Source organism: Branchiostoma lanceolatum, chromosome 3, assembly GCF_035083965.1.
Source record: "Branchiostoma lanceolatum isolate klBraLanc5 chromosome 3, klBraLanc5.hap2, whole genome shotgun sequence".
Taxonomy (NCBI): domain Eukaryota; kingdom Metazoa; phylum Chordata; class Leptocardii; order Amphioxiformes; family Branchiostomatidae; genus Branchiostoma; species Branchiostoma lanceolatum.
In genome coordinates, this window is record NC_089724.1 from 13,488,812 (window position 1) to 13,516,261 (window position 27,450).

At 44.2% G+C, this 27,450-nt stretch overlaps 2 protein-coding genes across 2 annotated transcripts; one reads left to right on the top strand and one right to left on the bottom strand.

Annotated features, from left to right (window-relative positions):
- Positions 1-5,559: 5,559 nt before the first annotated feature.
- Positions 5,560-20,066, top strand: LOC136430410 (irregular chiasm C-roughest protein-like). The gene is made up of 13 exons (XM_066420994.1): positions 5,560-5,675; positions 14,287-14,598; positions 14,796-14,934; positions 15,284-15,456; positions 15,639-15,786; positions 15,902-16,017; positions 16,412-16,666; positions 16,822-16,953; positions 17,334-17,519; positions 17,683-17,802; positions 17,996-18,181; positions 18,571-18,677; positions 19,229-20,066. Exons 1-13 carry the CDS (start codon positions 5,606-5,608, stop codon positions 19,313-19,315), a joined length of 2,031 nt encoding a protein of 676 aa, XP_066277091.1. The 5' UTR covers positions 5,560-5,605; the 3' UTR covers positions 19,316-20,066.
- A 697-nt stretch (positions 20,067-20,763) lies between these two features.
- LOC136430411 (uncharacterized) lies at positions 20,764-27,316 on the bottom strand. The gene is made up of 5 exons (XM_066420995.1): positions 26,782-27,316; positions 25,598-25,881; positions 24,136-25,475; positions 23,468-23,559; positions 20,764-23,261 (listed from the first exon to the last, which is right to left on the bottom strand). The coding sequence occupies exons 2-5, from the start codon at positions 25,858-25,860 to the stop codon at positions 23,076-23,078; spliced, it is 1,881 nt and encodes a 626-aa protein (XP_066277092.1). The 5' UTR covers positions 25,861-25,881; positions 26,782-27,316; the 3' UTR covers positions 20,764-23,075.
- Positions 27,317-27,450: the final 134 nt, after the last annotated feature.

A 27,450-nucleotide genomic window follows, 5' to 3' on the forward strand; every position in this document is an offset into this window, starting at 1 on the left:
CCCCGGAGGTACGGTAATTTAACCCCCCTCCGCCTACGCGAAATAGTACCAGTCAATCGGACATCCTGTAAGATTTTGAACAGGAAACGAGAACAATACAATTCATTTGCAACCCAAATTCAGTATCCAGTATCATGCTGTATTTCCAGCGTCGATTGCGTCCAAGCCTTCTAAAATGTATCTTTGAGTTTAAACTTATCTGTCAGGATAACACCTGTTTGCGAGGCGGAGTGGTACGGGGACACGCCCACAGTCACCTGGGACACCTTTACCAAAGGGCGGGTGTACGCCAGGTATGCGTCAACTCGGACGCGTGCCTCAAGATCGTCACGGGTCATGGGTTACTTGCAAGGCGTCCTTGTCGTAACACCACGTTTATTTTCACGACTTGTTTGACTGGCTATGTCACGTTTCGTTGAAGGGATGACAGATGGAATAGAGTTTTTTTTTTCGGGCGTTAATCATTTGTTGACATAACGAAAGTGCCCTCTTTTCTTTCTATCTTTCCTAAAACTAGACCTGTCATTGCATTCACGATATACTTGTACTAGAAGTTAGCATCTAGACGTTTTACACCTCATGATCATTGGTTCGGCTTTGTGAATTTGGTAACCCCCAAAAAAGTGGTTGAAACGGAGGCGTCTAGCGAAATTTTAATGAGGTGCACCATATAGCGAAATGGCGTGCACATACTAAATTCAATACACTACCAGTTGTAGCAAGAAAGCAAAGAAGAAGACCCCCCCCCCCACACACACACACACAAGTACAAAAATCCAAGAAGCGAGTGATAATTTTCTAAAAGTTGTCCTCAGCTTCCGTCTGCGCAAGGACATTACATAATACATAGGATGTCCTTGGTCTGCGTGATATCCCTATCTGGGACTTTGCAGACTATGAACTAGACCTAGAACTGCACAGACGTAGACGATTAACGTTATATCGTAACGAAGGATTATACATAAAAGGGGGAGAAAGTCAAAGATAAGCAGACGCGTCTTCAGATCAATATTGCGAAATTATGCGCGTGCTGAATATTTCAAAGTGGTTAGGGTGCTAAGGTTTTTAGCTGGTTAGCTGGGTTTGTGTAGGAGGGTTCGGGCCAGGGCAGTTTGGGTGAGTGTAATGCACGAACGCCGCCTAGCGGAGAAATTGTTTGTAACTACAGCTACTATGTCAGTAGAGAGCAAAAGCTGGTGCATGCATCTATGACGAAAGAAACTTTAGAAGGAAACTTAAGCAAGTAAAATAGAGAAAGGACCACATTAGCAAAGAAAAGGAGGGACCCACGGATTTGAAATATTGAGGATTTCATACTTTCTGTAGCTTAGCCTCCATAGCAGGCTCTCTGGGCCTGGGGGGAGGGGGTGGGTGGTGGATGGCTTATCATCTCATAATACACTTTTTGCGGATGACTTCTTTTCGTACTGGGTCGAAAGAAGGAAACTTGAAAAGAAAAAATGAAAGAGAGAAAGTACCTAATTAGTAAAGAAAACGAGGGACCCACGGATTCCAAATCTTGAGGATTTATACTTTCTGTAGCCAACGTTATAGATATCTGTTATCTCCGAGGAAATGTATGGCATACGCTTTCTGGGACTTCTTCTTGATGATGATTTTTTTCCGTCTTTCAATTCGAGTGCTGTTGTTTTCTCGCTTGACAACTGTTGTGTTCAAGGACACAACATATTTGGCGGAACATTTTTCATCTTCATTGCCCTCGGCTTTTTGTAGTCTATTCGTTTCAATGGATTAAGTAACACACTTGACAGAATGGGATTGTGTTTAAAAGTACGGGGTTACAAATAAATTAGCGACGCTTCTGCTCGCTGTTTCTGGCAGTCTAACAATAACGACGTCTATACGTGCGCACTAACAGGTCCTCTGGTTGCTATGGAGAGTTGAAAGGCCAGGCCTGCACGCTCTCTCCAGACTGGGTATCAGGTGTTCTCCGATAATCAAACAGAGGAGGGCGCTATGATGTGCCTGCGGTACCTCCTGGAGCGGAAATTACCATCCCCTTTCTCATGCACCTCTGTGATCTGATCTGAGGCCTATTTATGGGAAATCAGTGTGTGCCGGATTTATCTTTTTTTTTTCAATTTCAATTCTATCTATTTAACCAGAGTACATTGAGTACATGTCAGATCTACGGATCTGTTTTTCAGATATCCCTGGGCACAAACTTTAAAAAACAGTCAGGGAAAGAACAAACACAGTTATATACAAATAACGATCTATCTACTAGTATATAACTTACCAGAGGTGAAAGGTAGTCATTGTCAGAGTGGAAATGAACTCACACAAACGGAGTACAGCTGTATTTTGTATTTAGTTTCCATATACTAGTACATATATATACATGTATACTCTCTGCCTCACTGATGACACTTAAAACATGTAAATACAAACATACATTAATGTCCCTACAATTTTATGTTTCTAATTTGTAATGAAATAATTTCTATTTTGGGCACTCCTGGATGCAGTAAAAGACCTTAACAAGATAAAGCTGCCATTGTCACTGGAATATACAATGCAGGACGTAAAACTCTCGGCAACTACTCTCTCAAACCACGCTTATTTATTAGAAAACCTGTGACCTCTAATAACATACCGGAGGAAGCCAAACAACATTTCAACTTGCCGAGGCCCACGCCGATGTCAACACGCCGCCCAGATTTAATTGCTCCAAACTTGACGCGTGGCGCCCGAACGATCTAATTAATTCACCCATAATCACGGCCTCTACAAATATTAGATCTTTGCATGAATACGTTGTCTGTTATTTTCCGGTTGCCGGGGAGCATTACGGGAGAGTCTGGGGGCTTTAACATTGTCCGAGATGTTTCGCGCGGCCCTTGTCGGGTGCGATTTGTCGGCTAAGGACGGAGTTCGGGCTGGTGCAGTGTAAAAGTTCGGCTGTGCTGCTGGTATTGAACATTCACACGGTGTTATTCTGTACGGTGGTTCCCCGGGGAGACATGACAGGTTGCCTGTCCCACAGGGACGTACGGAGCGAGTGTTTACCTGCCCGCCTGGCAGTAGTGCGCGGGGTGCCAGGGGTCGGCCGTACATGTACCGCCTCATGAGCCCGCTATATATCAGGGCTTAGGCATTAGGGTGAGAAAAAAACACTATTTGCTCTACCTAATGTCCGCGTGAAAGGGTTCCTTTACTGCCTTAGGTCTGGTGAAAGGGTTCAGATGAGAGGTCCTGCGACTTGAGACTGCCTTGAAGCTTTTGCCCGGACTTATCTGTTGGGGTGCCGTCGGCTGGGTTTGGCACGGAAGGACCTCTGTACGGGCAGGTGAGGGTATTTCTCGTACCATTTTCGGTCAAACAGGACCAAATAGGTATCTTTTTACTGATTTGTTGGCTAAAGGGGGCTAAATATGTATTGAGATGCGCCTTTGGGGCTTTTATAATTAGCTGGCGAAAGTGACCTTGCAAAAGAACGGATTGTCATCAAAGAGTGTTTATAGGTGTAGTGCAGCAGGTATTTTTAATCACAATTTTAGCAAACATTGACCGAACTAAGGAGTTTAGGACCGATAGCTACAGCCATTATATGGAGATACACTAACATCCCTACTAGTGCTGCTGACGGACATTTTTGCGGTGTCGAGATTTGCCTGCCCGGCTGTGTGTCGAGATTTGCCTGCCCGGCTGTGTGTTGATGTGTCGTTCAGGCCGGTGGGAAGTAAAGCAAATGTGAGAGGACCACTGGATTTATCATGGGAGGAGATAAGGTTTATATCAGTCAGTGAAGTGTATTGACTATCTAAACAGCCAGAAATATTTTTGGAACAAAGGTGCATGTCAAGATATCACCAGTTGTTTCCCCGTACGCTGCGCAGTACGAGTTAGCACTCTATGTGAACAAAGAATATTTCGGGTCATAGTTTCTTGGCTAAATTGACTTAAACCGTCGCACAGAACCTGGTGCATGAGTCATGTTTGTCATGTGCAGAACGTTGAAATCTGAGGAAAGGTCTTAATCTTCTCCTGAGCGCGATATTGACTGCTGATGTCCTTGGAGCCGCCGGCCAGCGCTCTAACCGGAGTGCCGGCAGGCTATCGACCGACGCCAGCCAGGCCTGTCCGCGTACGGAGTGTTCGCAGACTTGTTCAACGATTTTGAGGATCGACTTTGAACCCAGCGCGTTAATTAGAAAACCCAACGATGCAGATTACAACTATGTCCCGATGGCAGCATCTAGATATCGACCCGGTGCTCAGGAAAGTTATGTAGAACACGATTAGAAACGTTCTGGCGAAACGTAATTTTCTAATTCCCAGCTAATTGCAGGTTCCCCATGCTAATCCTTAAGGTTTAAGCTTCATTACTTTGCGTGTGTATATATGCATTAGTCTGATAGAATTTCAGAAGAATAATATTGATTTCACGTGAGCTAATTACACTCTGAAACAATTCATCCCTCTCTCATCTTTACTCTTATGCAACCCGTCGCCTCTTTGCCCCTTATATTTTCTTTCGCATTCGTTTCTTTCCAATAATTGAATGATGAATGGACTGTCGCATATCTAAAACTTTCACTCTCAGATTATTTTTATAAAGACATTTCCTGTGTGTTTTTTTTGTTGCCCATTTGATTTTGTCTTTATCAAGTTACGTTTAAAACGACCTGAAAAGGTAACATATCAGGTAGAGACCTTGCCAGCAGAGGCAGAGGACAATGGAATTTCCATTAGGTGCTTTCAACACCTTAAAAATGCATTACTGAATTTCTGACACCTCTACATATTTCACCAACATTGATTTACTGGAAGCGCATGCGTTTCCTATCTCACACATTTCGTCGCCTCAAATTTACATGACCTCCTGTGCGTCGATGTGAAAAGGGCAGGTTATCAGCAGGTGCCATTGATCCAGTGCACCCCCGCTTCAGGCCCTAGCACCCCTCAGTCCACCAGCAAACAGTATCGTCAGTCCAGAAGTCAGGCGCATGTCTTTGTTAGGCTTTGAGCGTAAACCTAGACTACAGTCAGAGCATCACCCATAGAGCCTGGTAATCCATTGTGAAAGGCACCGGTTATCGTTTGAGGCAGGTGGACATCGTAAGTAACAGTCTGCACACTGTGTTACCAGCCTACGTATGTGTCAAACTATTCTAACTTGTACTCTGTTTACCAGGTATGCAATACATTCCAAACAAACAAACACACCGTTAACTTAGTCTTAGATATGCGAAAGATTTCCGCGTATGTTTTATCTGTTATACATGCTCACCACTGTTGGAGCGAAAGAAATGAATAAATGTAACCAAAATAAGAGATCGATATAGATTGTCAGGAGTGCTACTGCGTTTTATGGCTGTTCTGGTCTAACGTAAGTCTGCTTCAATCCTTAAGCTGAACACTCCACCAGCCAGGAGTCGGAACTGTTCGTAACATTCCGACCTTTCATTGATTCGCACCTTAACTTTCATATGAGCTTCGATCGGTAGTTCCTTACGCACTGATTGGTCTCCCCTTGGTTCTTTCAGAAATCCCAGCTCAGATCCTAGGATTTTCAGCTCCGCAGTAGAACCACTGGGCGCGGTGTTGGACGTCACGACTCCGGGTGTGAAGAGTGGACAGGATGACTCCAGTCACCGGGCCGTCCATGGCAACCACCGTCCTGCTGCTGGTGCTGTCCGCGGTGCTGAAAGGTATGATGTGCTCACAGACATTAGCAGAACATGTGAACATTAGACAAAGAGGCAGGAGATAGTAAAATAGAAGGGCCGACGGTACGTGGGAGAACCGAAGTATCTCAAGGAATGTCGACTGGGTGGAAGCATTGAGTAGAAAAAGAAGGGGAATGAAACTGAAGAAAAAGTAAGAGAGTTTCATGCAAACGGTGGGGTAATATTACTACAATAGAGGAGAAATTCGTTAGAAGCAGAAAGGATCTGAAGAAAGATCATCTTAAGCATCGTGGTCAAGGCTTTGTTGTAATGCGGTGATCTTTGAGCTACTTATCGTGGAAAGAATATCCACAGCAAAGATAGATTGACTCAGCTGATGAACAGTAACGCCCGTACTTTACTGCCCGTATTTCTTCTGGGACTCGGCCAGACCTTCCGGGTGAGTTTGTTGGAATCGATGTGAGGCTGGCAGTTCTTTTAAACTGCGAATGTCGGCAATTACTGCCGCAGCCTCTGGCACTCCCAAAACCAATTAAGCCCCGCATTTGAAACCCAGATTCGGCACACCGTGAGAGTGATGGATGGAGTTCAGGGCAGGAATGTTTCTCATTAAAAGGTACTCCGTGAAAAATGGTTCTAATTAGCACACGCCACGCGTGTAAAGTTAATGCCAGGTCTAATTTGACTTACAGCCCTGCTTATTGTTCGGGGCAACAATATCGTTTCCTCGTAGGTGGAATGTGCGAAATGTCATTTTGCCGTACCGTATCTATTGAACATATGACAATTACAGGTACCTGCATATATATTGAGTATTTGGCTATTGATTTTTGTACGTATTTTCTACTTTTTATGTTTAATATCTGTGTGAGCGACAATGAATCACTGCTGGCAGAATTAACCCTGCTGCTGTGAGAAATACTAGCGAACAGACTGCAGCATTCCTTTGATATAAAGTAGTCTGGCGTGTGATTGGATTTTTACATTAACTTGTATTCATTTATGCACAGAAACACGATCAGAATTTGTAAAACTTGGTTAGACACGGTCCCTGGGGCCCCGTGTGCATGTTTCTCTAATCACATCACCACGGGGAAGCAATCCGGATGACACGTTCTATCCACTTAATGGAAAACAAAAAACAAATTCATTAATCAGAATTCTGCATCTTGCATAGCAAAGAAATACAAAGGTCATGATTAACTACCAAATAACCATAACAACTTCGCGCATTGCAACCATCGCAACATATTTACACTCTTACGTTTTCTGTGATGGTTGACATCTGCTGATATGTAACATAACGAAACGTATAGTGTGAGATATGTAGTATGCGCAATCAAAGGTCAGATGTCACCGGGCAACCTTCCAGATGCTATATCAAATACCCGGATTTTTTCATGATACAGAAATGTGCCTCCTTTGCTTTAAGTAGGCCCTAAGTGCCTATTTACGTCAAAGGACTCAACAGTTAGCAGTGACAACCTCACGTGAAAACTTGTCAAGTCAAATCAACTCAGCAACCTGCAGTGCATCTACATGTAGAAGTAGTCAAGAGGAGTGGTTTGATCGTTCGTCGTTTGTTTTCACCTTGGCTGTGGTACCATTGGTGTTTGATTAGATTTTTTATACCTTTTTAGAGCTACACCATTAAATCATCATAGAATTTCATGCAACCTAACCAGAATGTGCATTGTTGGCAGTGTATGCGTTGCTTCGAATTCATACGAAACGTAAAGCTACATTTTGAAACTGTATATAACAAGTTGCGCACACACCGATATCCTCGCACTTTCCTCGCAGAAATACTTTATTCCAGGGATCCAATATGTCAGAATCGATCTGCGCTATCTCTTCACAATTAAACCCCCAGGCGACGCGTTCCTCCTGATATATCAGATGGTGAACGATTTATTCATCCATTTCGCCTTACCAAACTCCTCGCTGCAGAAACCACTAATCCTAGAGACCCAAATTCCAGGGAAACAGCTGTTTAGGATTCCTGAAATCGATTCTTTCCATCTGTAGATCCTTAAAGTCTCAGAAGAGCAGCTCTTATAGATTGTGGAGTACTCAACCTGCCAATTAACAACATGATTTAAAATTCTAACATCATCGGCGGGGGTTGACAAGTTGCAGGCAACATTCAAATTAGGTCTGCGGTTCAATTTGTGTTTTGAACCAGCGTTTCACATTCTGTCTAAAACGAAGGTGTGTTGTTTTAGAGACATTAATTCAATGGGTGACGTACTACAGTAGTTTGCCCACTAGTTTTTAAGCGCAATGGAATTATATCAAAGTGTGATTTTGCAGGTATTTTGTCTTGACAAGAGACCCCGTGCTGCAAGCTAAATTCCTGGTATCGCATGTAATCTGAGCAAGACCTACCCGAAGACTGAAAGCATGGACATGTAGCATAACCGTTCCGTCAGCTACTCCAACAAAATATCATTCTCATCCGTACTGAATAAAACTTTCAAAGATATATGAGTTCAGGTAACGATGTCTCCTGAGATCACTTATTACATATACAGCTGTGCAGTATGGATGTTTATGACACTATGACTGCTGTCTGCTTACATGTGGTTTGTTGATGTACATGTATGTGTTCGTACTTTTTTTGTTATACGGCGAATTTGGGGGTCCCCGTGTCTGTTCTGTACTAGCAGCTACCCACCCGTTGTAAGGGTAAGACATGCCCGAGTATGTTAACCGCATTACAGGTGCACTAAACGCCGTGGTGGCGTATTGATGGGTTCAATGGGCATTCACTGGATACAAGATCAGCAGTATTTCGGTAATTATTTCCCAACAGCGGCCGTCAAAGTGGAATGGAATCGACAAACAATTGTCAAGTGTATCGGGGAAACGGGAAGGCGCAGTTTTGCTTCAGTCAGGCTGTCTGCGGGTTAAGCAGGAAAGGCCGTTAAAGTCTGTGAGGATGAAGGGCAAGAAAAGTTACTGACGGATCCAGAAAGAAGTTTTCACATTTTGATGTCAGTTTGAGACAAAAAAGTCCACCAAGCAAATGAATGTGCACTGGGGAGAATTTGGAATGCAACATGCACCTACGCTGCCATTGGTAGATACACTACCCCCACCCCGCTCGCGAGTTATTTTCACATAGGCACTCACTGGACAAAAACTCTATAAAGTCTTCTTCAACACCTCACCGTAACAACATCGCTCAAATACCGGTTGAACAGACCCACATCTTTGAACAAATTAAAGCGGTCCAAACTAATACCGCCCATGTCACATGGCTACAAAATGATACCACCAAAATCCACGGGACTGCACGATACCATTCCGTCTCCGTCCCCCTGGCATCAGACGAACAGGATTCACCTGTCCCCTGTTACTCTGTCCTATCACAATCCCACCCACTCGCGATAATCCACCAACCCTAACGTCAGTACCTCAGTAAGACCCAAATTACACACGCTGGATGCCATAATGATTGTGTAATTAGTTATCTGTTGTGTACAGACACGGGGACACCACAAAAAAAGGATTGTTGAGTCACGAAATTCGATAGGCCTCGGGCACGCCGGCTGAAACTCAAGCTTCGATGAATCTCGATACAAGGCACTTATCGCCTCACGGGTGGAATCGGAAGGGGACATCGATTAAATAATTTAGAAAACGAAATCACCGACAGCGCCATGTGTCAGCGGTTTATGCAGACACAGAACTAATGAAATTTTTACAGGGATCTCAGGCGATAGCAGACAAAACACCGGAGAGTTAAGTCAGACGTGACTGGGGTGTGTAACCACGACTGCGTTAAGTCTCTTATCTTAACAATATTACCTCTATTGCAGGCAGCTTATGCATACTTTGTGCAATCTATTAGTCTACAGTATCATTACTATCCACTTACTTACGTTATCGAAGAGTATGTTTGAGGTTACTGGTTAAAATGGTGGCTTACTGCTTTCTTGTTTGGCAGTCAAAATTTTACGGAACACGGTATTGTCTATTTTTTCATTAAGATATTAAAATCAATTTATCAGTTACTCTCTAACCCATGCATGGGTCTAACAAAAGGCGCCAGTGGGGGTACGTTGTATGACGAGAGTAGATCATCAAACCCTGATATACTGATGTTTTGGCGCAGGCAGTCCGGAATCCAGCAATATAATAGAAAAATATCCCTGTAAGATAGAGGCGGTGAATCATAGCAAACCAAAATAAATACGCAAAACATTCACTGTGATATGTGCAGGGACAAGCCAGGAGACGTGCCCTCTCCTACCGGTAGATATAAGCTTCTCACATGTAAGGTAAAACTGCTCGCACCATACCGCACACGGAAAATTGTACTCGGGTCAGCTGGTCTTGACATTCTTGATGTCTGTAGGCTCTGGATTGAACAACTGCGCTTGCGCATGAACAGCAATGAAATATCACCGAAGACCATCCGTTTTTGGGGCCGTTAGGTCAACATCACCGGAACCAACCGGTCATGTCAGTTTGTCGTCAAACCCGCGTCTAATCGTGCTGTATTTCTCAATAGTTGGACGCGTTCTAGCTCTTCATTTACTTTGTATAATGGAACTTACAATGTATGTAAAATGTATGTACTCAGTAACTTATTTCGATTACCTTAAACGCACAATGGAGTTAAACTTACAATGGGGTTTCCTTTCACGCTTATCCTAAATCATGCTTTTCGGTGCATAAATTATATACTGTGTCACTAAATTTGTCGGTCATCCGCTTTTGACTCGCGACTCACTAACGTTACACACACACGGAACTGTTGCGACAAACGACCATACTGGTGAATATTAATCTGACGCTGAATTATTAAACAGTCATCTCGTAATATCATCTCTCTCCCCGCTGTCAGGAGTGCTATCATGTATCATTACAATGTGACCTACACAAGATGTCACCCTTCAGTGTGAAGAGGATGACATCACAGAAATTGTAGCACAAGATGAAACGTTACCCCCTCGAAGGACCGGAAAGCAATATACATGCACTTTTCCTGAATGTCGTCCTGTCTGGCAAGGTTGGTTAGGAACAGGCTATAGGAATAGACTGTAGGAAATAATTATAGCATTCGTCAAACCGTTGGAATGACTTCGTGACAGACGTTAGGATGGACGCGGCACTACATAGAGTTTCACACCGGTCTCAACAACAATGAAACACCATTTTTGTATCTGGCCAGTCAAACGTTACACCATCTCTACGTTATTGTACAATTACTCTGGTCTTGTACTTTTATCGGTTAACTACACCCGGCCACTCACAAGCACAAGACAATGCAGACAGGTACATCCTCGTCCAAGATGACAACCCGTCATGGAGAATGTAGTGCGATGGGTGCTTTGCTACTTTTTGTGGTGCAAGGATGAGTTATGTCGTACTCTTAATATATTCTGTAAAACTTAAATGAGACATGATTCCATTATAACGTACCCACAAAGCACATTTGCAAGCCTTTGTACGCTTTCTTGAAAGGAGCATGAACCCCCGTGAAAGGAGAAGAAAGTGGAACACCAGGAAATGTCGGTTTACCGCCCGTGAAAGTTGAGTTGACCTGAATGTTTCCGTGTTCTGACCCACATAAATATCCCTGACATGCCGGCATATGCCACAGTCATCGGGCTAATGGTTTTTACGGCGCCCGCAGGCTACGATAGATATATGGCGAATGTTACTACTGATAAGCTGATGCAACATAGTCTCTTGTTTGGCGGCAGGTGATGCTAACTTTTGTGCTTCTGTACAAAGAGACTGCTACTCTAAAATCTGATTAAAAATCTTAGTGAGTTTATTAGCAAGGCTAGCTTTCAACGTGATCGTAATTTATGCTAGCACGTCACATCTAAGTTTATCTCTTAGTAACTTTCTCATACGTCTATTTCAGATCCAGGACATCTTTCTGTCACTATTCCCCGGGTCTTTTTTAGCCACAACTACAGGCACTGCACCCCATACGTCATTCTCACTGACCAGTATATCCACGAGCAAACGGTTCATGAATGGCTCTGCCCGCTAGTTGAAAGCGTCCTTAAGGCCCAGATTGATGTTACTGAAGTGAAGTCTAGATTGTGGGCAATGGGCAATACAAATGACGGCGATGAAATAACGCACATTTCTTTGTGGCAAAGTGCTCGTGTTTGTCGTGAATCATAGACGCACTGCTGTGAGATCGATCTTAACGGCATGCAAGCTGCCAAGACGCACGGCTCTACAGGCGTGCAGAGTGTTGGTGATCAATCAATCCCGAATCGGTGCTGCTCGGCGACCAGTGCCAGGAATGGCAGCTCTCAAGTCTGGTTTTTTTAGAGACGTACTACGTCGTCTACGGTGTCGTCGAGGTTGAATGACTGATCAACTCATTATTAACGTCATGAAATCAATATCGTTCAGCTCTGCCGTATCGATAATTCTGACCATAGACTACACCCTAGCCGCAGACAGGATGCTACTTGGACGTCCTGACAATACAATTATTTTCAATTGTCGGAGGCATTGTGCAATAATCATCTGAAATTTGTTGCTTAAGCATTTTTTCTATCTCTGTAGCAGAAAAAAAGCAAACTTGAAGTTGTTTCCGGTAAAATGTGGGCATTTACATTGCGACTCCTCTCATAAACAGAAATACAATGCAGTGTTAATAAGCAGAAACGAAAAGCCATGTTTGTAATGAGAAGACGATAAATCTAACTTGAACATGTTTTAGGAAGTTAGATTCTTTGCCTTCGTCTGACCTTTGAAACAACATACATCCTGCTCTTAATACATTCATGCTAATTGTGCCCAGGAGTGCCTATTACATATACATGAGACCAAAAATCGAATTACGCGCGTCTGGAGCTGTGCTAAGGTCGGGGCACGAAGGCACCACCTACGGTGTAGTCACCACAATTCAATTTGTCGTGCGGTGAAGGTGATTACCAGATGTTACGGACGGCATTGCATTATCTATCAACTGTTATGATTATAGAAACAATTATTATTGCAACGTTCCATGAATTGTGTCTCTTAGCCAATGGAATTTGAGAACCCCTCATTTTCTCGATCTCCGTCTTCACTCTCTTGCTGTATCCCCCTTCTGCTCCGCTCAACTCTACTAGTAACCTTCAGATAATTTTCTTAGGATTTATGAATACAGCATGGTTTTAAGTCTGGCGATATATATACTTTTGCCGTGTTTAGATGTGATTTGTTACTTCCCGAAGATGAGCAGAAACGCGAAGTCCTAACGTGAACCGCCGATCATTTGAGAATTACCTACTACTTGGCATCTATGGCAACAAGCGGGAGACATATGTGCGGTGTATATTGAGACATCAGATAGACATTGCTAAATGTACCATCATTGTTCCCTCCAGCGGCTGTACCAAAGTTGTACATAAATCGTCAGATGTGGCCTTTTGGGTGATTACACACTCCCGTATTTTCTTCCAATCCAACTGTCCCCGTGACAAATTTTCAGCACTTCCGCAGTAAATCTTCGAAATGGGTTTGTATAAAAGTGGGGGATGGCTTACATGAAAGCTTCGCCGCTGGTAAGATACAATTTACAGCCGTCTGTAAATAAAGTCCATATGATCCCTTAAAAGTATTGATAAATCATACAGTCAGCGCCAAATACATGTAGTACTTATGATGTAGTCCCGACTGTATAACAGTGAAGAAGGTGATTATGCCAGATCGTTAATGCTACTTCTAACACGTTATCGATCTTTGAACAGTCAATCTTGTTATCACCAAAGTTCCTTAACTAACAGATCTTGCAGTTACCGATAACTTTTTCATGATATATAGGGGAATCAGCCTTCGCTTTCAGGTCGGTAGAAGTCTTACGACTGTAAGTCTTGATTATCCCGGTGTTTGATGTAAAATGGTTTCGTACCCCGGTGTTCTTGTGGACTGATTGTAGATAGAGTCGGTTTGACTGGATGTCGACACCTGTACACATGATTGATAGGCAGAGCTTCCTGTTCAATGAACGACTTGATATTGGTGTGAAGTATACAGGAGAGAGTAACCGCAAGATATGCCCACATACACTCTCTTTACATGCAGAGTAATGGATCACGAAATACATTTAAAAGGCACATGAGGCGTACATTCCATGATATAATGAAGCACAGTTCATGTACGGTATGTTTGAAATTCTAATCACATCGCCTTCAAGTGGCAGTAGTGCAACACAACACTCTGGCGCTAATTATCCTGATTGACGGAAAACGAAGGGCCTGTTGGAGAGCTGTCATCAGGCGAGGCAGGTCTGTCATTAATGGGAACATGTAACATGACTTATACAAGTACTCCCCTCTCGTCGTAAACAACGTCAGAAAAATGGTTATCTTAGCTCAACTGACAGCGAGAATTTTACGCACTTACTAACTGATATCTTACAGACAATCTTCAGATTTCTTCTTCTGTCATTTAATTTTTTGTGGAGATTATTTGAAATAAATATTGTATTGTATTGTGACATACAAACCATGAAGATATGACTATAGAATATGTCATACTAAACACATAAACTATAGCAATGCAAAGATGAATAGTCTAAAAGTCAGTGTGGGTTGTAAGGCGGACAGTCTTTCTCCTTGGTGCTGAAAGATTGTCAATTTCTAAATGCTTGATTTCCATACAGTTCACAGCGCCGTCTACCGAGTAGAGCCGGAACCAACCGCAGTCCTGAGAGGACAGACAGCAACCATCCGGTGTTCCTTCAACAGTCTGAGCCCCTCCAGCATCGTGGAATGGTTCGGTCCACCGAATTTGCAGCATATCTCCCAGGGGACCACGGTGGCGGCTGAGTATCCACGGCACCGTGTTGTGGGCGACACCTCGCGGGGAGACTATGATCTGCAGATCCGCCGCACCCGCCCAGAGGACGAGGGGATGTACAGGTGCAGGACATTCCCACTTCCGCCTGGGCCGGATGTCAAGCTGACAGTTGTCGGTAGGTACAGACACACAGGCGTGGCTTTTCTCCGCTTTCATTGCAACCACGAAGTTGGAAGCCCATTTGTGCCTGGCCGGGCACATATATGACTGAAGATGTACGAATCATTACTACAGTGAATAATTGCGACCTTGTATCCTTTTAGCTGTGTCATTACGCATACGTGTATCTTTGCCTACTTTGTCCTTCTTTAGAGCCCCTTTCAGGTCCGCCTGACATCGTAGGCAATGAAAGACCACGCAGTGCCGGACAGGGGCTCACACTCACGTGCCGCGCGGTAGGGGGGCGGCCACCACCCCGCCTCACCTGGTACAACGGCACGGTGCCATTCAGGTAACTCATTATTCTAGGGGAAAGATAGACCTTGTATTTGTGATGTTCAAAATAAGCAAGTTCGTCAGCAAATATACTTTACTGTACGACGAAGAGAATTTTTTTACAGCATAGCATCGTATGTAAGAAAACAATATTGTAAAGATTTGCTCTGTAGTTATGAAATAGTAGGTATACAATATCAACCGTCAGTATATGGCAACAAAAAGGCTGGACACATTAAGGCCATGCCTAAATCATTGTATGTATGTATTCATGTATGTGTGTATGGAAGTTACATGATTCCCTGGACCGGGCAACTTGGTTGACACACGTGTCTTAAGTATGTTATGTATGAACCAATCTCCAGATTGCCGGAGTCTGCGCACAACACGTCGCCACAGAACAACGCGGTGTCGCTGAGCCTGGCTATCCCGTTCGTCTCCCGCTGGGACAACGGCGCCAACCTCTCCTGCCGGGCCGACCAGGGCCTCCCGACTCTCGTGGAGCCCAAAACTGCCTTCAAGATCCTGTCCGTGCAGTGTGAGTTAGCAGGCGCCCTTTAGTCAGCGTCATTCAGTACCAACGTAGTTTTCCATAGGCGTTGTGGAAGCACAAACATATAACGTCTTCCTTCACGTGCTCTCACATGCTTTATGACAGCATGTAAAGCATATAAAGAGCATGCTTTATGACAGCGTCCATGATCTTTTTATTCTATACAGTTCCCCCCGAGGCTCGTATCCTGGTGACGTCCATGCGAGTCAAGGCGGGACACACCGTCAACCTGACCTGTTTGGTGAACAGTAACCCGCCTGCCGTGGTCACGTGGCAGAAGCTGGGGGAGGCGTCTCTGGTGCGGGGGGAGGTTAGGTGAGAGGATTTTATAAAACAGTATTGAGTGGATATTGAGAAAGTGTGTTTGTGGATTGTATTGTTTGTGTATTGTATGTTTTAACAGTTATCTGTCTTACATAAACCACGTCAGAGGCCAGAACCTGCTGATCAGCAGCGTCCAGCGGTCCGATGCCGGGGTGTACCGCTGCAAGGCGGAGAACGGAGTTTTACCTGACGGTTTGGCGAGAACGACACTGGACGTCCTGTGTGAGTTAGACTAATGGCATCATATAGTCTTCTAAGAAGTCTACTTCTACTGGGTGACGTATGTACCATTGTGTGGTCAATGCTCCAATGAAGTATCATGATCGTCACAAGTTTAGCTCGTAACAATCCTGTTACGAAAAGTCCAGATTATACTACTCTAAAAAATTTCGTTGACTTTGTGCATGAAGACATTCTACAGACGGAAAGAAAAGAGGTTGATGGAAAGAACTTAGACAACTATGCAAGAAAAAAACAAAAATACGACGACGTCGTTGACATTAAAAAAAAAACATAGATGAAGGGGAAAAGCACAGACGTTCGACTTAACATTTTACTCCCACCGTCTAGACTGTTCTTTGCTCTTCTCAACCATTAATGTAATTTTCTCGTGCAGACGCCCCGGATATCAAGGACACCTTTGCCGAGAAGGTCGTGGTGCTCTACGGACAGGACGGGTACAGTCTGGACTGCACTGCTGAAGGAAACCCGCAGCCCATCGTGAGGTGGCGGCGGAAGGGAACTAGCTTCTACCTAAACAACCCGCTGGTTCTGACACAGGTTACGTACGATGTAGAGGGGGACTACGCATGCGTCGCTACTGGCCGAGGATTCCCGGATGTACAGAGGGAAACCTTCATAGATGTCATAGGTATATAACGTTACAACTTATGTTTAAGGCAGATAAAATACTGATATTATTGATTATCAAATGTACATGTGCACTTGAACTGCGTACATTTTGTTTGTGCATTCAAAAGTCCCATCTTAAACCTTTAATGACCAAGCAACTTTGTTCCATGACAGGACGGCCAGATGTTCTGGGTCGGTCCGGTCAGACGCTGTTCGTGACGGAGGGAACAGACGCCTCCCTGGTGTGCGAGGTCCGGTCCGACCCCAGACCGGAGGTCATCACCTGGTTATGGAGGGATTCAAATGGTGAGTCTCAAGGTTACAGACCCCTAAACGTATGCCGCCACACAGAATCTGTGCTGTTTATCAAAGATACTTTAGCTGCTTGAAGATAGTAACATCATTTTGCAATTTTAATATTGCAGGGACAATGTAATGCATGTGCATCGACATTGAATTGTGTAGTTTTCATCCCTTTTCTCTCCGGTTTTAAAGCAAAGGAAATCAAAGTCTTAATCTTACTCTGATAACCAGAAATAGCGAAGAAAACACATTCAGCTCTTCCTTTAGACCATTGGTCCTCCCTCGCCTGTGCACATACATATAGGGCAGCAAGTTTCCGTCGAACTGTTAGGCCATGTTGAATCCATGACTGATCGAACATACCTGCCCGTGCGTGTCTTCAGGTAAAGAGACCATCTTCTTGGGCGCGGAAGGGGACTCGATCACCGTACGGGAGGTGCCGGTGACTAGGGGCAGGAGGAGCACTCTGGTCATACGTGACGTTGGCGCTGGGCAGGCGGGCAGTTACGTCTGCAAGGCGACCAACATGTTCGGCTCAGATCAACGGGAGTTCCTCATAGAAATACAAGGTACTTGCTGCTTTTTGTCCATCACAGTACTTAGTGCCACCTGCGTTTTTTTTACGTTGGCTGCTTTATGGGCGCACCATGGTTGCAGTGTGACATCGAAAATATATTTTTCTTCATGTCTTAACTGAGTAATGTCATGTAACTGTAAACCTGTTTTCTGTAGACTCCCAGGTGCTGCTCATCACCGTGGTAACCGCGATTATCCTGATCATCATCGTCGTTACCGTGGTTACCGTCCTACTGGTGCGAAGGAACAGGTGTCATATCAGCGACCAGGAGTCAGGTCTGTCAATCATTCAGAAGGGGATGTTGCCCTCTCATGATAGCCGACAATTTTTTGCATTGGAGATTGATTTCATGCTCTTCTCTTTCTGACGGGGCGAAGGGGGGGGGGCAGTCAGTAGCTTTTGATCACTGTCAACCACTGAAAATATCGGACTATGATAACCAATTTTTTTAATCATCCCCGTATACAGTGGCTTCCAGCGAGCCTGTATCCAAGCCGATGCCACCTCTGCCGCCGAAGCATGGTCCCATCGCGCAGGCGCAGGAGAAGCCGCGTGAAATGTCCCTTGAGCTGGACGAGCTTGACGGGACGCTGAAGCCACGCCCTCCCCCCAGACTGGACAAGGACCCTTACTCCATCGGACTCTCGTATCCAAGTATGCTGCAGTAGTTTGTATCGTACAATATTGAAACGTTGTGAAATATTCATTCATCATTCAGATCAAGTGCTGCACACCCCTATCAGTTCCAAATGTAACAGTTAGCAACATGATTAACTGCACCATTGCTTAACAGTAATCCAATAAAAATCACAAAACTGTATATCACTCACACACACAGTCACAGTGCACGTGACAGATGGTCCTTCTGTACGTTCTCTGAACAGTGTGATCGGAAAAGAGTGCATGTCTGCACGATTCATTACGGTGTATTACAGTACATTTACTGTGAACTGTGTGCAACGGTATACTGCATTTTCAATGTCTCCAGTCCTGATCCTTATATACAATTGTAGAGCATAAAAAACTGTTAATCATCCCTGTAGGACTAATACACGCCCTCCCGGCTTACTCTGTGAAGGACCAGCAGATGAAGGCCTCTGACAACAACTCCCCCTTGGATGACAACAGCGGAAACCCCATACAGACGAGGGTACGTCACGTTACAGCATCAAAGCACAATCAGAAGTCATTTACACACCGTTTCGCGCACTAACCACGGTGTAATGTGTTCTTACCTTCTTTCTCTTTTTTGTTTGTCTGTCGATCATTAGTGCTATTGTTTTCGGTAGGCGGTTGTCTGGACTTCAAATGTTCAGCAAAGTGATTGTGGTCTCAACCAAACCACTGGAAGCCTTTTGAAAAAAGCATGCTGTTCTTTGCTCTTGTATTTCAATACTGGTTTATAGATTGTGAAAGACCCCAAACCCCAAAGTCGCTATCCGTTACAACTACATCAAACTAACATAGTCTCATACAAAATTAAAGGATACAAGGATTCTATGTAACGTTACTATGTATTGCTATTGTTTAATAAAGAATAAACTGTTGCTCATAATGTACTTCACCAAATGAAATAAGCTTCCATGTTGATATCAATATTGTTCATAATATATCACGCCAAGCTCCAGGCGTTAGGTACTGAGTAACAACAGGTCTATCACAACGTGGCCGATAACTGTGTATATATCCTCTCGTACCCAGGAAGCATCGGGGATAGAGAAGTGGAAGCTGGCTGAGGCAAATAGCAGACGACCTCCAAACTACCATGAAATCCACGTGCTGGAGTGATCAAACCTTGGACAGTCTGTATCCACAATAATCCCCAACACCACAGCAAAACTGCTTTTCTTTATTGCATTTTGTAAAAACAGTAGGTTAGCTTATCTGGAACGCACTCGAAAGCGCAATATCATTACGTGCATTAGACATATGCGCTGATATTTGTACATAGGGACGATTTTATAACATCTTGCTGTCATTTTGTAACGTTAAATATTCGACTGTTGTGTACGTGATAGCTAAAACAATGGGAAGAATAAGAGCTGTGAAATGTCAATACGATAAACCACAACAGAACTCTGGAAGGGGTGAATAAGTCATAAAGAACCTTTACTTGAAAAATGTTGACACGAGATCTCGGGAACTTTACATTATCGACAAAAAGACATGGTAAGAGCGCTTGTGTCGCCTATTTCTGTTTGAAAACAATCTCCAAAATTGTGCAACGAGAAAGTCTCTCTGTGGGTTTTGATACAATATGGAATTGTCTATTCATTCACACATGTAGCTCCTCGTAGCATCGTGCCATCTTACATCTGTGTCAGACACAGGAGAGACGCGTTGGTTAGTTTTTGTAGAGTCCTCCAGTGCCTCTTTGTCATTGTCATGACCGTAGTGTGGTAACAGAGAAGTGCTTCTTGTTGCTCTACTGTAATCTTTTCTTCCTGTATCTAGGCATATTGTGGCACGATTTGGCACGATTAAAGTCATGATGGTTAGAATATGTACTAATAGAAAGAATACAGAGATTGAAACACAACCAACGACTCTTATTTTACTCCTGTTCTGTGAAGATCGTAAAGGTATATTGTGATACTTCAAAGTTCCATTTAGTACAAAGGGCACCGGTGCTATTAGTGCATCGTTCAGCACATAGGTGCAAGTTTTATTGATGTGTCATTAAGTACCATAGACAAGGAGTCATTTGGCACCAGAGACGGGCACGCGTCTTGTTGATGTGCTGTTCAGCACCAAGGACAAGGACACACGTCTTGTTGGTGTGTTGTTCAGCACCAGGGACACACGCCTTGTTGACGTGTCATCCAGAACCAAGGACAGGGGTACCCGTCTGGTTGATGTGTTGTTCAGCACCAAGGACAGAGGTACCAGTCTTGACTCTTGACGGTGTGACATTCAGCATAAGGGACAGAGGTACCAGTCTTGACGGTGTGACATTTAGCACCAGGGACAGGGGCACCAATCTTCGTGTTTCATTCATTGCCAAGGGCAGAAGCACCAGATTTGTTGGTGTGCCATTCAGCACCGGGGACAGAGCCACCAGTCTCCTTGGTGTGTCACAACTGTATCTATATCTGTATCTGTATAGCTGGTATAAACCTTCGGCGTAACACACTCGGTAACAGGGGCAATGCACTTTTTGATGTGTTACTAAGAACTAAGGACAGATGAAACAGATGTACAGGGCTCCAACAGAATTAAGGCAGACTGAGCCAGAATATTTTCCTCATAGCTACATTTATTGGCAATGTAAACCATAGACATGTTAACTGGTACAGATAGTGTGTACCATAGTTAAGTATAAACATCACCATATCACACAATTGTATACTACACATATTGTTACGTATGAAAACATTCGAAACAGAATGCAAAAAAAGATATATACAATATGTTGTACAGAAACATATCAAATGGCTGAAGATATTACATTTCTGTGCATACCAGTTATGCTGGAGACTTAAAATGAAAATGATTTTGTAATGAACAAAAAAACATTTTAAAAGATGTTGCGATGAAGTGGAATCTCTGTCAAAAGCAACGTTTCTGTACAACTGTGTCGCCCTGAGAGTTTGTTCAAATTATATCCAATTGTTATATTGCTTGTCCCGACTTTGGATTGAAAATTCTTAACATTCAGACAGTTGAAAAGTAAAAAGATCATTAGATATTTGGATGTCCAGTCAACATTGTAGCATAAAGTGTTTCTGTACAACTGTGTCACCCTGAGAGTATGTTCAACTCATATCATATTGTTATTGCTCATCCTCACTTTGAATTGAAACTCCTTCACATTCAGACATTCGAAAAGTGAAAAGAACATTTAGATTTACATGTCCAGTCCATAATGTAAGACAAAGTCAAAGTTTCTTCTCCGAAAAGTTAATCCAGCTACTTAAGTCCACCATGTGTAATAAAGGACAGTAAACTCACATGCCCACATAATTGTCTAAACTACAACTGAAAAATACAACAGAACCTACAGGTCTGACATACACCCTCACAGTAGTGTAACGGCCAGTGGGCAAGTCTTCAGACTTGTAAAGGAACTGGACACTACCACATCACTGCACAGTCCCAGATGGATTGTTTAGGCACTAACATATCCTGGATAGACAGATACTGTCATTGTTTCAAGCTGTGGGAAACAGTCCATGTGATTTTACAACACTGCATCAGAACCTTCAGGTCTGACATACACCCCTACAGTAGTGTACCAGTCAGTGGACCAGTCTTCAGACATGTACAGGAACTGGACACTCCCACCTCCACAAGTCCTACTGGAGACCACCTCATGTGTAAGTTACTCCACACACCAGTCCTACTCAGTGCTACATGACACAGTCTGTCAGAGATGGCTCACATGAGATGATCCCACTCAAACTACACCAGACCACACAGTACAGTTCCACTGCAGCTGGGGTGGGGAAGGGGACGTCAGGACCAACTCCACAGATAGGGGGCACAAGTCCCTGACAGACTAGCCCAACCTCCCATCACTGCTAACAAGCTGACATGACGGTGGGGTCCAGTGAGGATGGGGCCCATGGCAGCCATCTCTCACTGCAAGCCACAGACATATCAGCTAGATGGTGCAGTGTGGAAAGATTGAACAGTCTGAAAGAGACAAATGCCCCCTATCTGTGGAGTTGGTCCTGACGTCCCCTTCCCCACCCCAGCTGCAGTGGAACTGTACTGTGTGGTCTGGTGTAGTTTGAGTGGGATCATCTCATGTGAGCCATCTATGACAGACTGTCATGTAACACTGAGTAGGACTGGTGAGTGGAGTAACTTACACATGAGGTGGTCTCCAGTAGGACTTGTGGAGGTGGGAGTGTCCAGTTCCTGTACATGTCTGAAGACTTGTCCACTGGCTGTTACACTACTGTAGGGGTAGATGTCAGACCTGTAGGTTCTGATGGAGTGTTGTAAAATCACATGGACTGTTTCCAACAACTTGAAACAATGACAATATCTGTCTATCCAGGATATGTTAGATCCTAAACAATTTATCTGGGATTGTACAGTAATGTGGGAGTGTCCAGTTCCAGTACAAGTCTGAAGACTTGCCCACTGGCTGTTACACTACTGTAGGGATGCATATCACACCTGTCGGTTGCACTGATGCAGTGTTGAAAAAAAACTCGAATCATATGGACCATTTTAACAACCTATATCAATAACAGTTTTTGTTTATCCAGGATATGTTAGTGCCTCAACAATCAATTTGGAACTGTACAGAAATGTGCAGAAAATATTTTGTTTTTCTAGCCAAATTTGATGGACTGTAGCTCACGTACAATAGAGTGCAGAAATTATGTTTCAAAGCATTATTCTGTCTTTCTAGCATATGGTTTGTGGCTAATGATATACATCCTATTTGTACATACAAAACAGGAATTGCACAGACATAATGTACAACAATACGGTTTTACATGAAAAATACACATACATGTAGTTACATGATTCACAGTAAGTCTGCCAATAAATGTTCTGGACATGATATTAAGACGTCCGCTGTTACACCAACTCACAAGTCGGGGGATGAGCGGTTGGAGCTGTGGTGGCGCCGTTTCTGGGACTTCTTGTCCTTCAGCGAGGCGCGGTCAGTCTTCTGATGCCGCTTGGTGCTGCGGACGTTGGACTTGTCGCTGGGCTGTTTGAAGGTCACCGTGTCCGATGTAGTCTTCCCCACACGCTTGGTCCCAAACTGCAGCTGGTGTGCATTATGGAGAGAACAAACCCTTAGAGGACAGGAAAGTAGCTGTACCAGTTTTCTTAAGTCAGCCATTCTGTCTTCTGTCTCTCATTACTCCCTCAGTCATGTAACAAGAAGAATCATCTCTTTTTTACCGAGGCTCTTCTTGCACAGTTTACAACTTACAGCAGTATAAAGGCATGTACAATATAGATACAACTCACTTGGGGCAGCTTTGTGCCGATCTCCTCATCAGGGATGCTGGGTAGGGCAGCAGTAGAGAGAGCACCATCTCCTATGGAAGGGAGGCGGACACCTGGATAAAACGGGAAATGGAAGATTAAGTCAATCTGGGGAGTGTAAAGTGCAATACTGTATAAGTATGTGGGTAAGCTAGCTGTATATTCCTTTTTTTTACTCATCCTTATTCTACACCCCACAACAAAGCACTAGAGCCCCTACATCATCAGAGACTTCAGCCCTGCCTATACAGCAACATTTTCAAACAGAAATCCCAGACACGGTTGGGCAGCTTTTCTCTAGCAGTGCATGAACCTACACTACAAAACTCACCATGTGTTTGAAGCTTTTCCCCATACCACAAAACTCACTAGGTGTTTGAAGTTTGGTTACCTACACTACAAAACTCACCAGGTGTTTGAAGTTTGGTTCCCTACATTTCAAAACTCACCTGATGTTTGAAGTTTGGTTCCCTACACTACAGAATTCACCAGGATTATGAAGTTTGGTTCCATGCACTACAAAACTCACCAGGATTATCAAGTTTACTACTCTAACACTACAAAACTCACCAGGGTTATGAAGTTTGCTACTCTAACACTACAAAACTCACCAGGTGTTTGAAGTTTGATCCCTACACTACAAAACTCACCAGGATTATGAAGTTTGGTTCCCTGCAGAATCAGGCCTGGATCAGCAGTCAGGCTCGGTAAGACGATCTTCTCCTTTCTCGGCCTGTGGCTCCTCTTGGTTGTTTTGCCCTGGACGGGTGTCCTCCTGTGCAGACTATCCTCGTCCCTGTCATGCCCTGTTGCCATCATCTCCTCAAGTGCATTTTTTCTGATGATGTACATCCAGCCTTTAGTGCTGTCCTTAATGGGTGTGTCATCCTCTCTGCTCAGATGTCCAGGCTGCGGTGACGTCTTACAGCTCTGTACCTGGCCTTCTTCCTCCCAATCTGGGGTATACACTTCACAATCCTTGTCCCTGTCCATGGTGGGGGTGCTGTCCTCCCTGCTCAAGTGTCCAGGCTGTGACGATGTGCTATAACAGCTCTGTGCTCGGTCCTCCTCCTCCCAGTCAGGGGTGTACGCTTCAAGAGAGGTCGCACTGATATTGTCCAGGCCAACATTTGCTGTGTACCTGGGTGGTGCCTCATTATGAGCTTTCCTCTTTTTCTTCTTCTCCTGCTTCTTGAAGGCTTCCAGTTTTGTATCTGTATCCATCCTCTGCTCCACCTCACCTAATCTGCTGACGTTCTTTGGGTCTTCTTCCCTGTCCATGGTGGGTGTGCTGTCCTCCCTGCTCAAGTGTCCAGGCTGTGACAACATGTTGTAGCAGCTCTGTGCATGGTCTTCCTTCTCCCAGTCATGATCAGGGATGTACACTTCAAGAGAGGTCGCACTCATATTGTCGAGACTAACATTTGCTGTGTAGTCCAGGGATCCCTCAATACAAGTTTTCCTTCTCTTTTTCTTTTGCTTCTTGATAGCTTCCAGTTTTGTGTCTGTTTCAATCGCCTGCTCCACCTCAGCTACTCTGCTAACGTCCCTCCTGTCTTCCTCCCTGTCCATCGTAGGTGTGGGGGCATAGAATTCTCCCACTTTGCGCTCCATGCAATCATTGTATCCTGCTGCTGTTGGGATTTTCTGAAGACGTTGCTGATCGTCCACTGTCTTCCTAGAGGTGGGGGTCTTTGCAGGCTTGCGAGAATTTTTGGACTTTGTTCTGTCCACTCCCATGGAGTCTTGTACTGTCTTCATGGACTCCATCTTTGCCATGTAGCGTTCCGCCTCTGGCATGTTCTCCTCATTTTCCAGAGAGTTTATCATGGAGACATGAGCCGGGGTCTTTGCACGTCTGGAGGTTCTCCTTTTACGTGGCTTGTCCTCTCCCATGTTGTTCTGTTTTCGCTGGATATCTGTCAGTCTTTCCGCATACTCTTCAAACACCTTTGTATTTCCATCTGGGTTTGTGGGAGTCTTGGCATATCTGTGCAAAGAGAAAACCAAGGAACCATTACTACAAAACATATCTTACTTCTGATGAACAGATACTGCTAAAAACAAACCCTTACCACACAGGACAGGTGTACATGAAACTTGATACTTTACCTGTTTACTGCAGTGAATCCACCCTTAGGAGCCGGCTGTTTCTTGTTAAGGTTGGTGACCAGGTGTTTTGGTCGTCTGTACCTCGGCTCAGGGAGAGGCTCCCGCGGTGGTGAAGGCAGGGGAACGGGAGGCAGCTGGGGCGCATCCAGGAGAGAGGACGGGGGGATGGCTTCAGGGGTGGGGACGTGGCGACGTCCACGGATAATGGCATTGGTGTATTTCTGCTGGCGCAGGGCAAAGCGTTCCTTCTCAGAGTTGCTCATGTTGATTTGTGTTGCTTAATACTGAAAGAGGAAAAGAAAAAAATGTCATGAATGACTGAGCTGAAGAAATCCTGTCTAATTCTTGGTGACTGGTGGCTTACAATTCTGTTACATGTAACTACATGCAGCATGCAGGTAAAGATCTGTTTCCTGTCTATTGTTTACACATGGAACACTGATCATGAAGTATCACTAATCAGGGTGGTTTAGAAACAATGTTGAAGAGGTTACCCCAGCCAATCAATTTATGCTCCATCCAAAAATGGAAGACTTTCTCTTTTGTGCACTTTAGTTTTTAGTTCATTTCATTCCGTGTCAAAAGGTCTCACCAAACATCATAGGTATATTTTTAAGCTACACAACGACGAAATTCGAATACAGGAATAGTACATGTCTCTAGAAGTTTCTAAAAATACCGTATGGGTCATGTGGCTACCTTTACTCGCTTCAATAAATAATTATTCAATAGGAATACACAAACTTCACACTTAGATACATGTTACATGAAGATCTGCTAAGCCGCTGACAGGATAACTGAAGTGAAAAGACAGCATGAGTCTTCTTACTAATTACAAACTTCAATAATCTTTTTAGAGGAACTTCGCACCTAACTACATTTGAAAATACATTCTACTTCGCAATCGTTTCTGACTGCACAGCTGACTGTGGGAGGGGGGCAAAAACACGATCTGGTCAATCCAGTTGTCGCCTCCGGACCAGAACCCGCCATGAACAAAACGACACAGCTACAGTTTAATAGAGACTGCAGGCTGGTAGGACCTTCTTGTGGCTTATTAGACTGTCAACCAGTTAACACACGGTCACGGGTATGAATTATAAGTTATGGCCTTCAAAACTCAACCCTCCACACAGTCACTCTAAAAACGTGATGTCGTTACAATCATCTTTACGCGCTCTTACCTTGTTTCTTGAATAGACGGTCGATGTAAACTGGTAAAAACGAAGAATATAGTCCGTAAAGTTCGTGAATAACAAAACAATAGTTCTCTTTTCTAGAGTCTTTGGACCTTCAGTGCCCTGAAGGCACCAGGCCCGGCGGAGTTGTGACTTGTGTCTAACCCATCCTGCTCGGTCCGACTGCAGTGTGGAAATGGAAGGTGGAACTCAGATTTGCCAGGCAGGCGACTTTGGGATGGAACGTCCTCTTGCGGAGATTACGGGTGCTGCAGGATGGCGTCGTGGAATCCTCTAGATGTTCTCTGATTATGAGCAACTTTTTAACTGCCCATAACTTCTTGGCGTCAGGGTCTAAGGGGAGATTATTTCACCTCCGGGTGCAGAGACGGCTGGTGAACGACTCTCCGGACGGTGTGTCTCTAACACGCGCTCTTCCCAAAACGGGAAGCGATTTTTCTGCAGAGATGTGCGCGCACGTCCGTTCCTGACGGAGGGTGTAGTGGTCTATTGACGTGTTACCAAGGTGTTCGATTGTGGTAGGTAGGGCTTCTCGCTTGACATTGTTCCAGAACAGACGTAACAAAGTAGGGATATGCTATGTAGGCCTAATTTTAAGGGGTTCATTCAGAATTGATAGGTTTAAAAGTTCAGATGACCCTCGCCGAGAAGAAA

Excerpts from the sequence above, each read along its gene's own strand:
- LOC136430410 (XM_066420994.1), top strand. The coding sequence starts at position 5,606 with ATGACTCCAGTCACCGGGCCGTCCATGGCAACCACCGTCCTGCTGCTG. Across the intron at positions 17,520-17,682 it reads GTTCCTCATAGAAATACAAG|ACTCCCAGGTGCTGCTCATC; the intron begins GTACTTGCTGCT and ends TGTTTTCTGTAG. Across the intron at positions 18,182-18,570 it reads CATCGGACTCTCGTATCCAA|GACTAATACACGCCCTCCCG; the intron begins GTATGCTGCAGT and ends TCATCCCTGTAG.
- LOC136430411 (XM_066420995.1), bottom strand. The coding sequence starts at position 25,860 with ATGAGCAACTCTGAGAAGGAACGCTTTGCCCTGCGCCAGCAGAAATAC. Across the intron at positions 25,476-25,597 it reads GGATTCACTGCAGTAAACAG|ATATGCCAAGACTCCCACAA; the intron begins GTAAAGTATCAA and ends CTCTTTGCACAG. Across the intron at positions 23,560-24,135 it reads AACCAAACTTCATAATCCTG|GTGTCCGCCTCCCTTCCATA; the intron begins GTGAGTTTTGTA and ends CGTTTTATCCAG.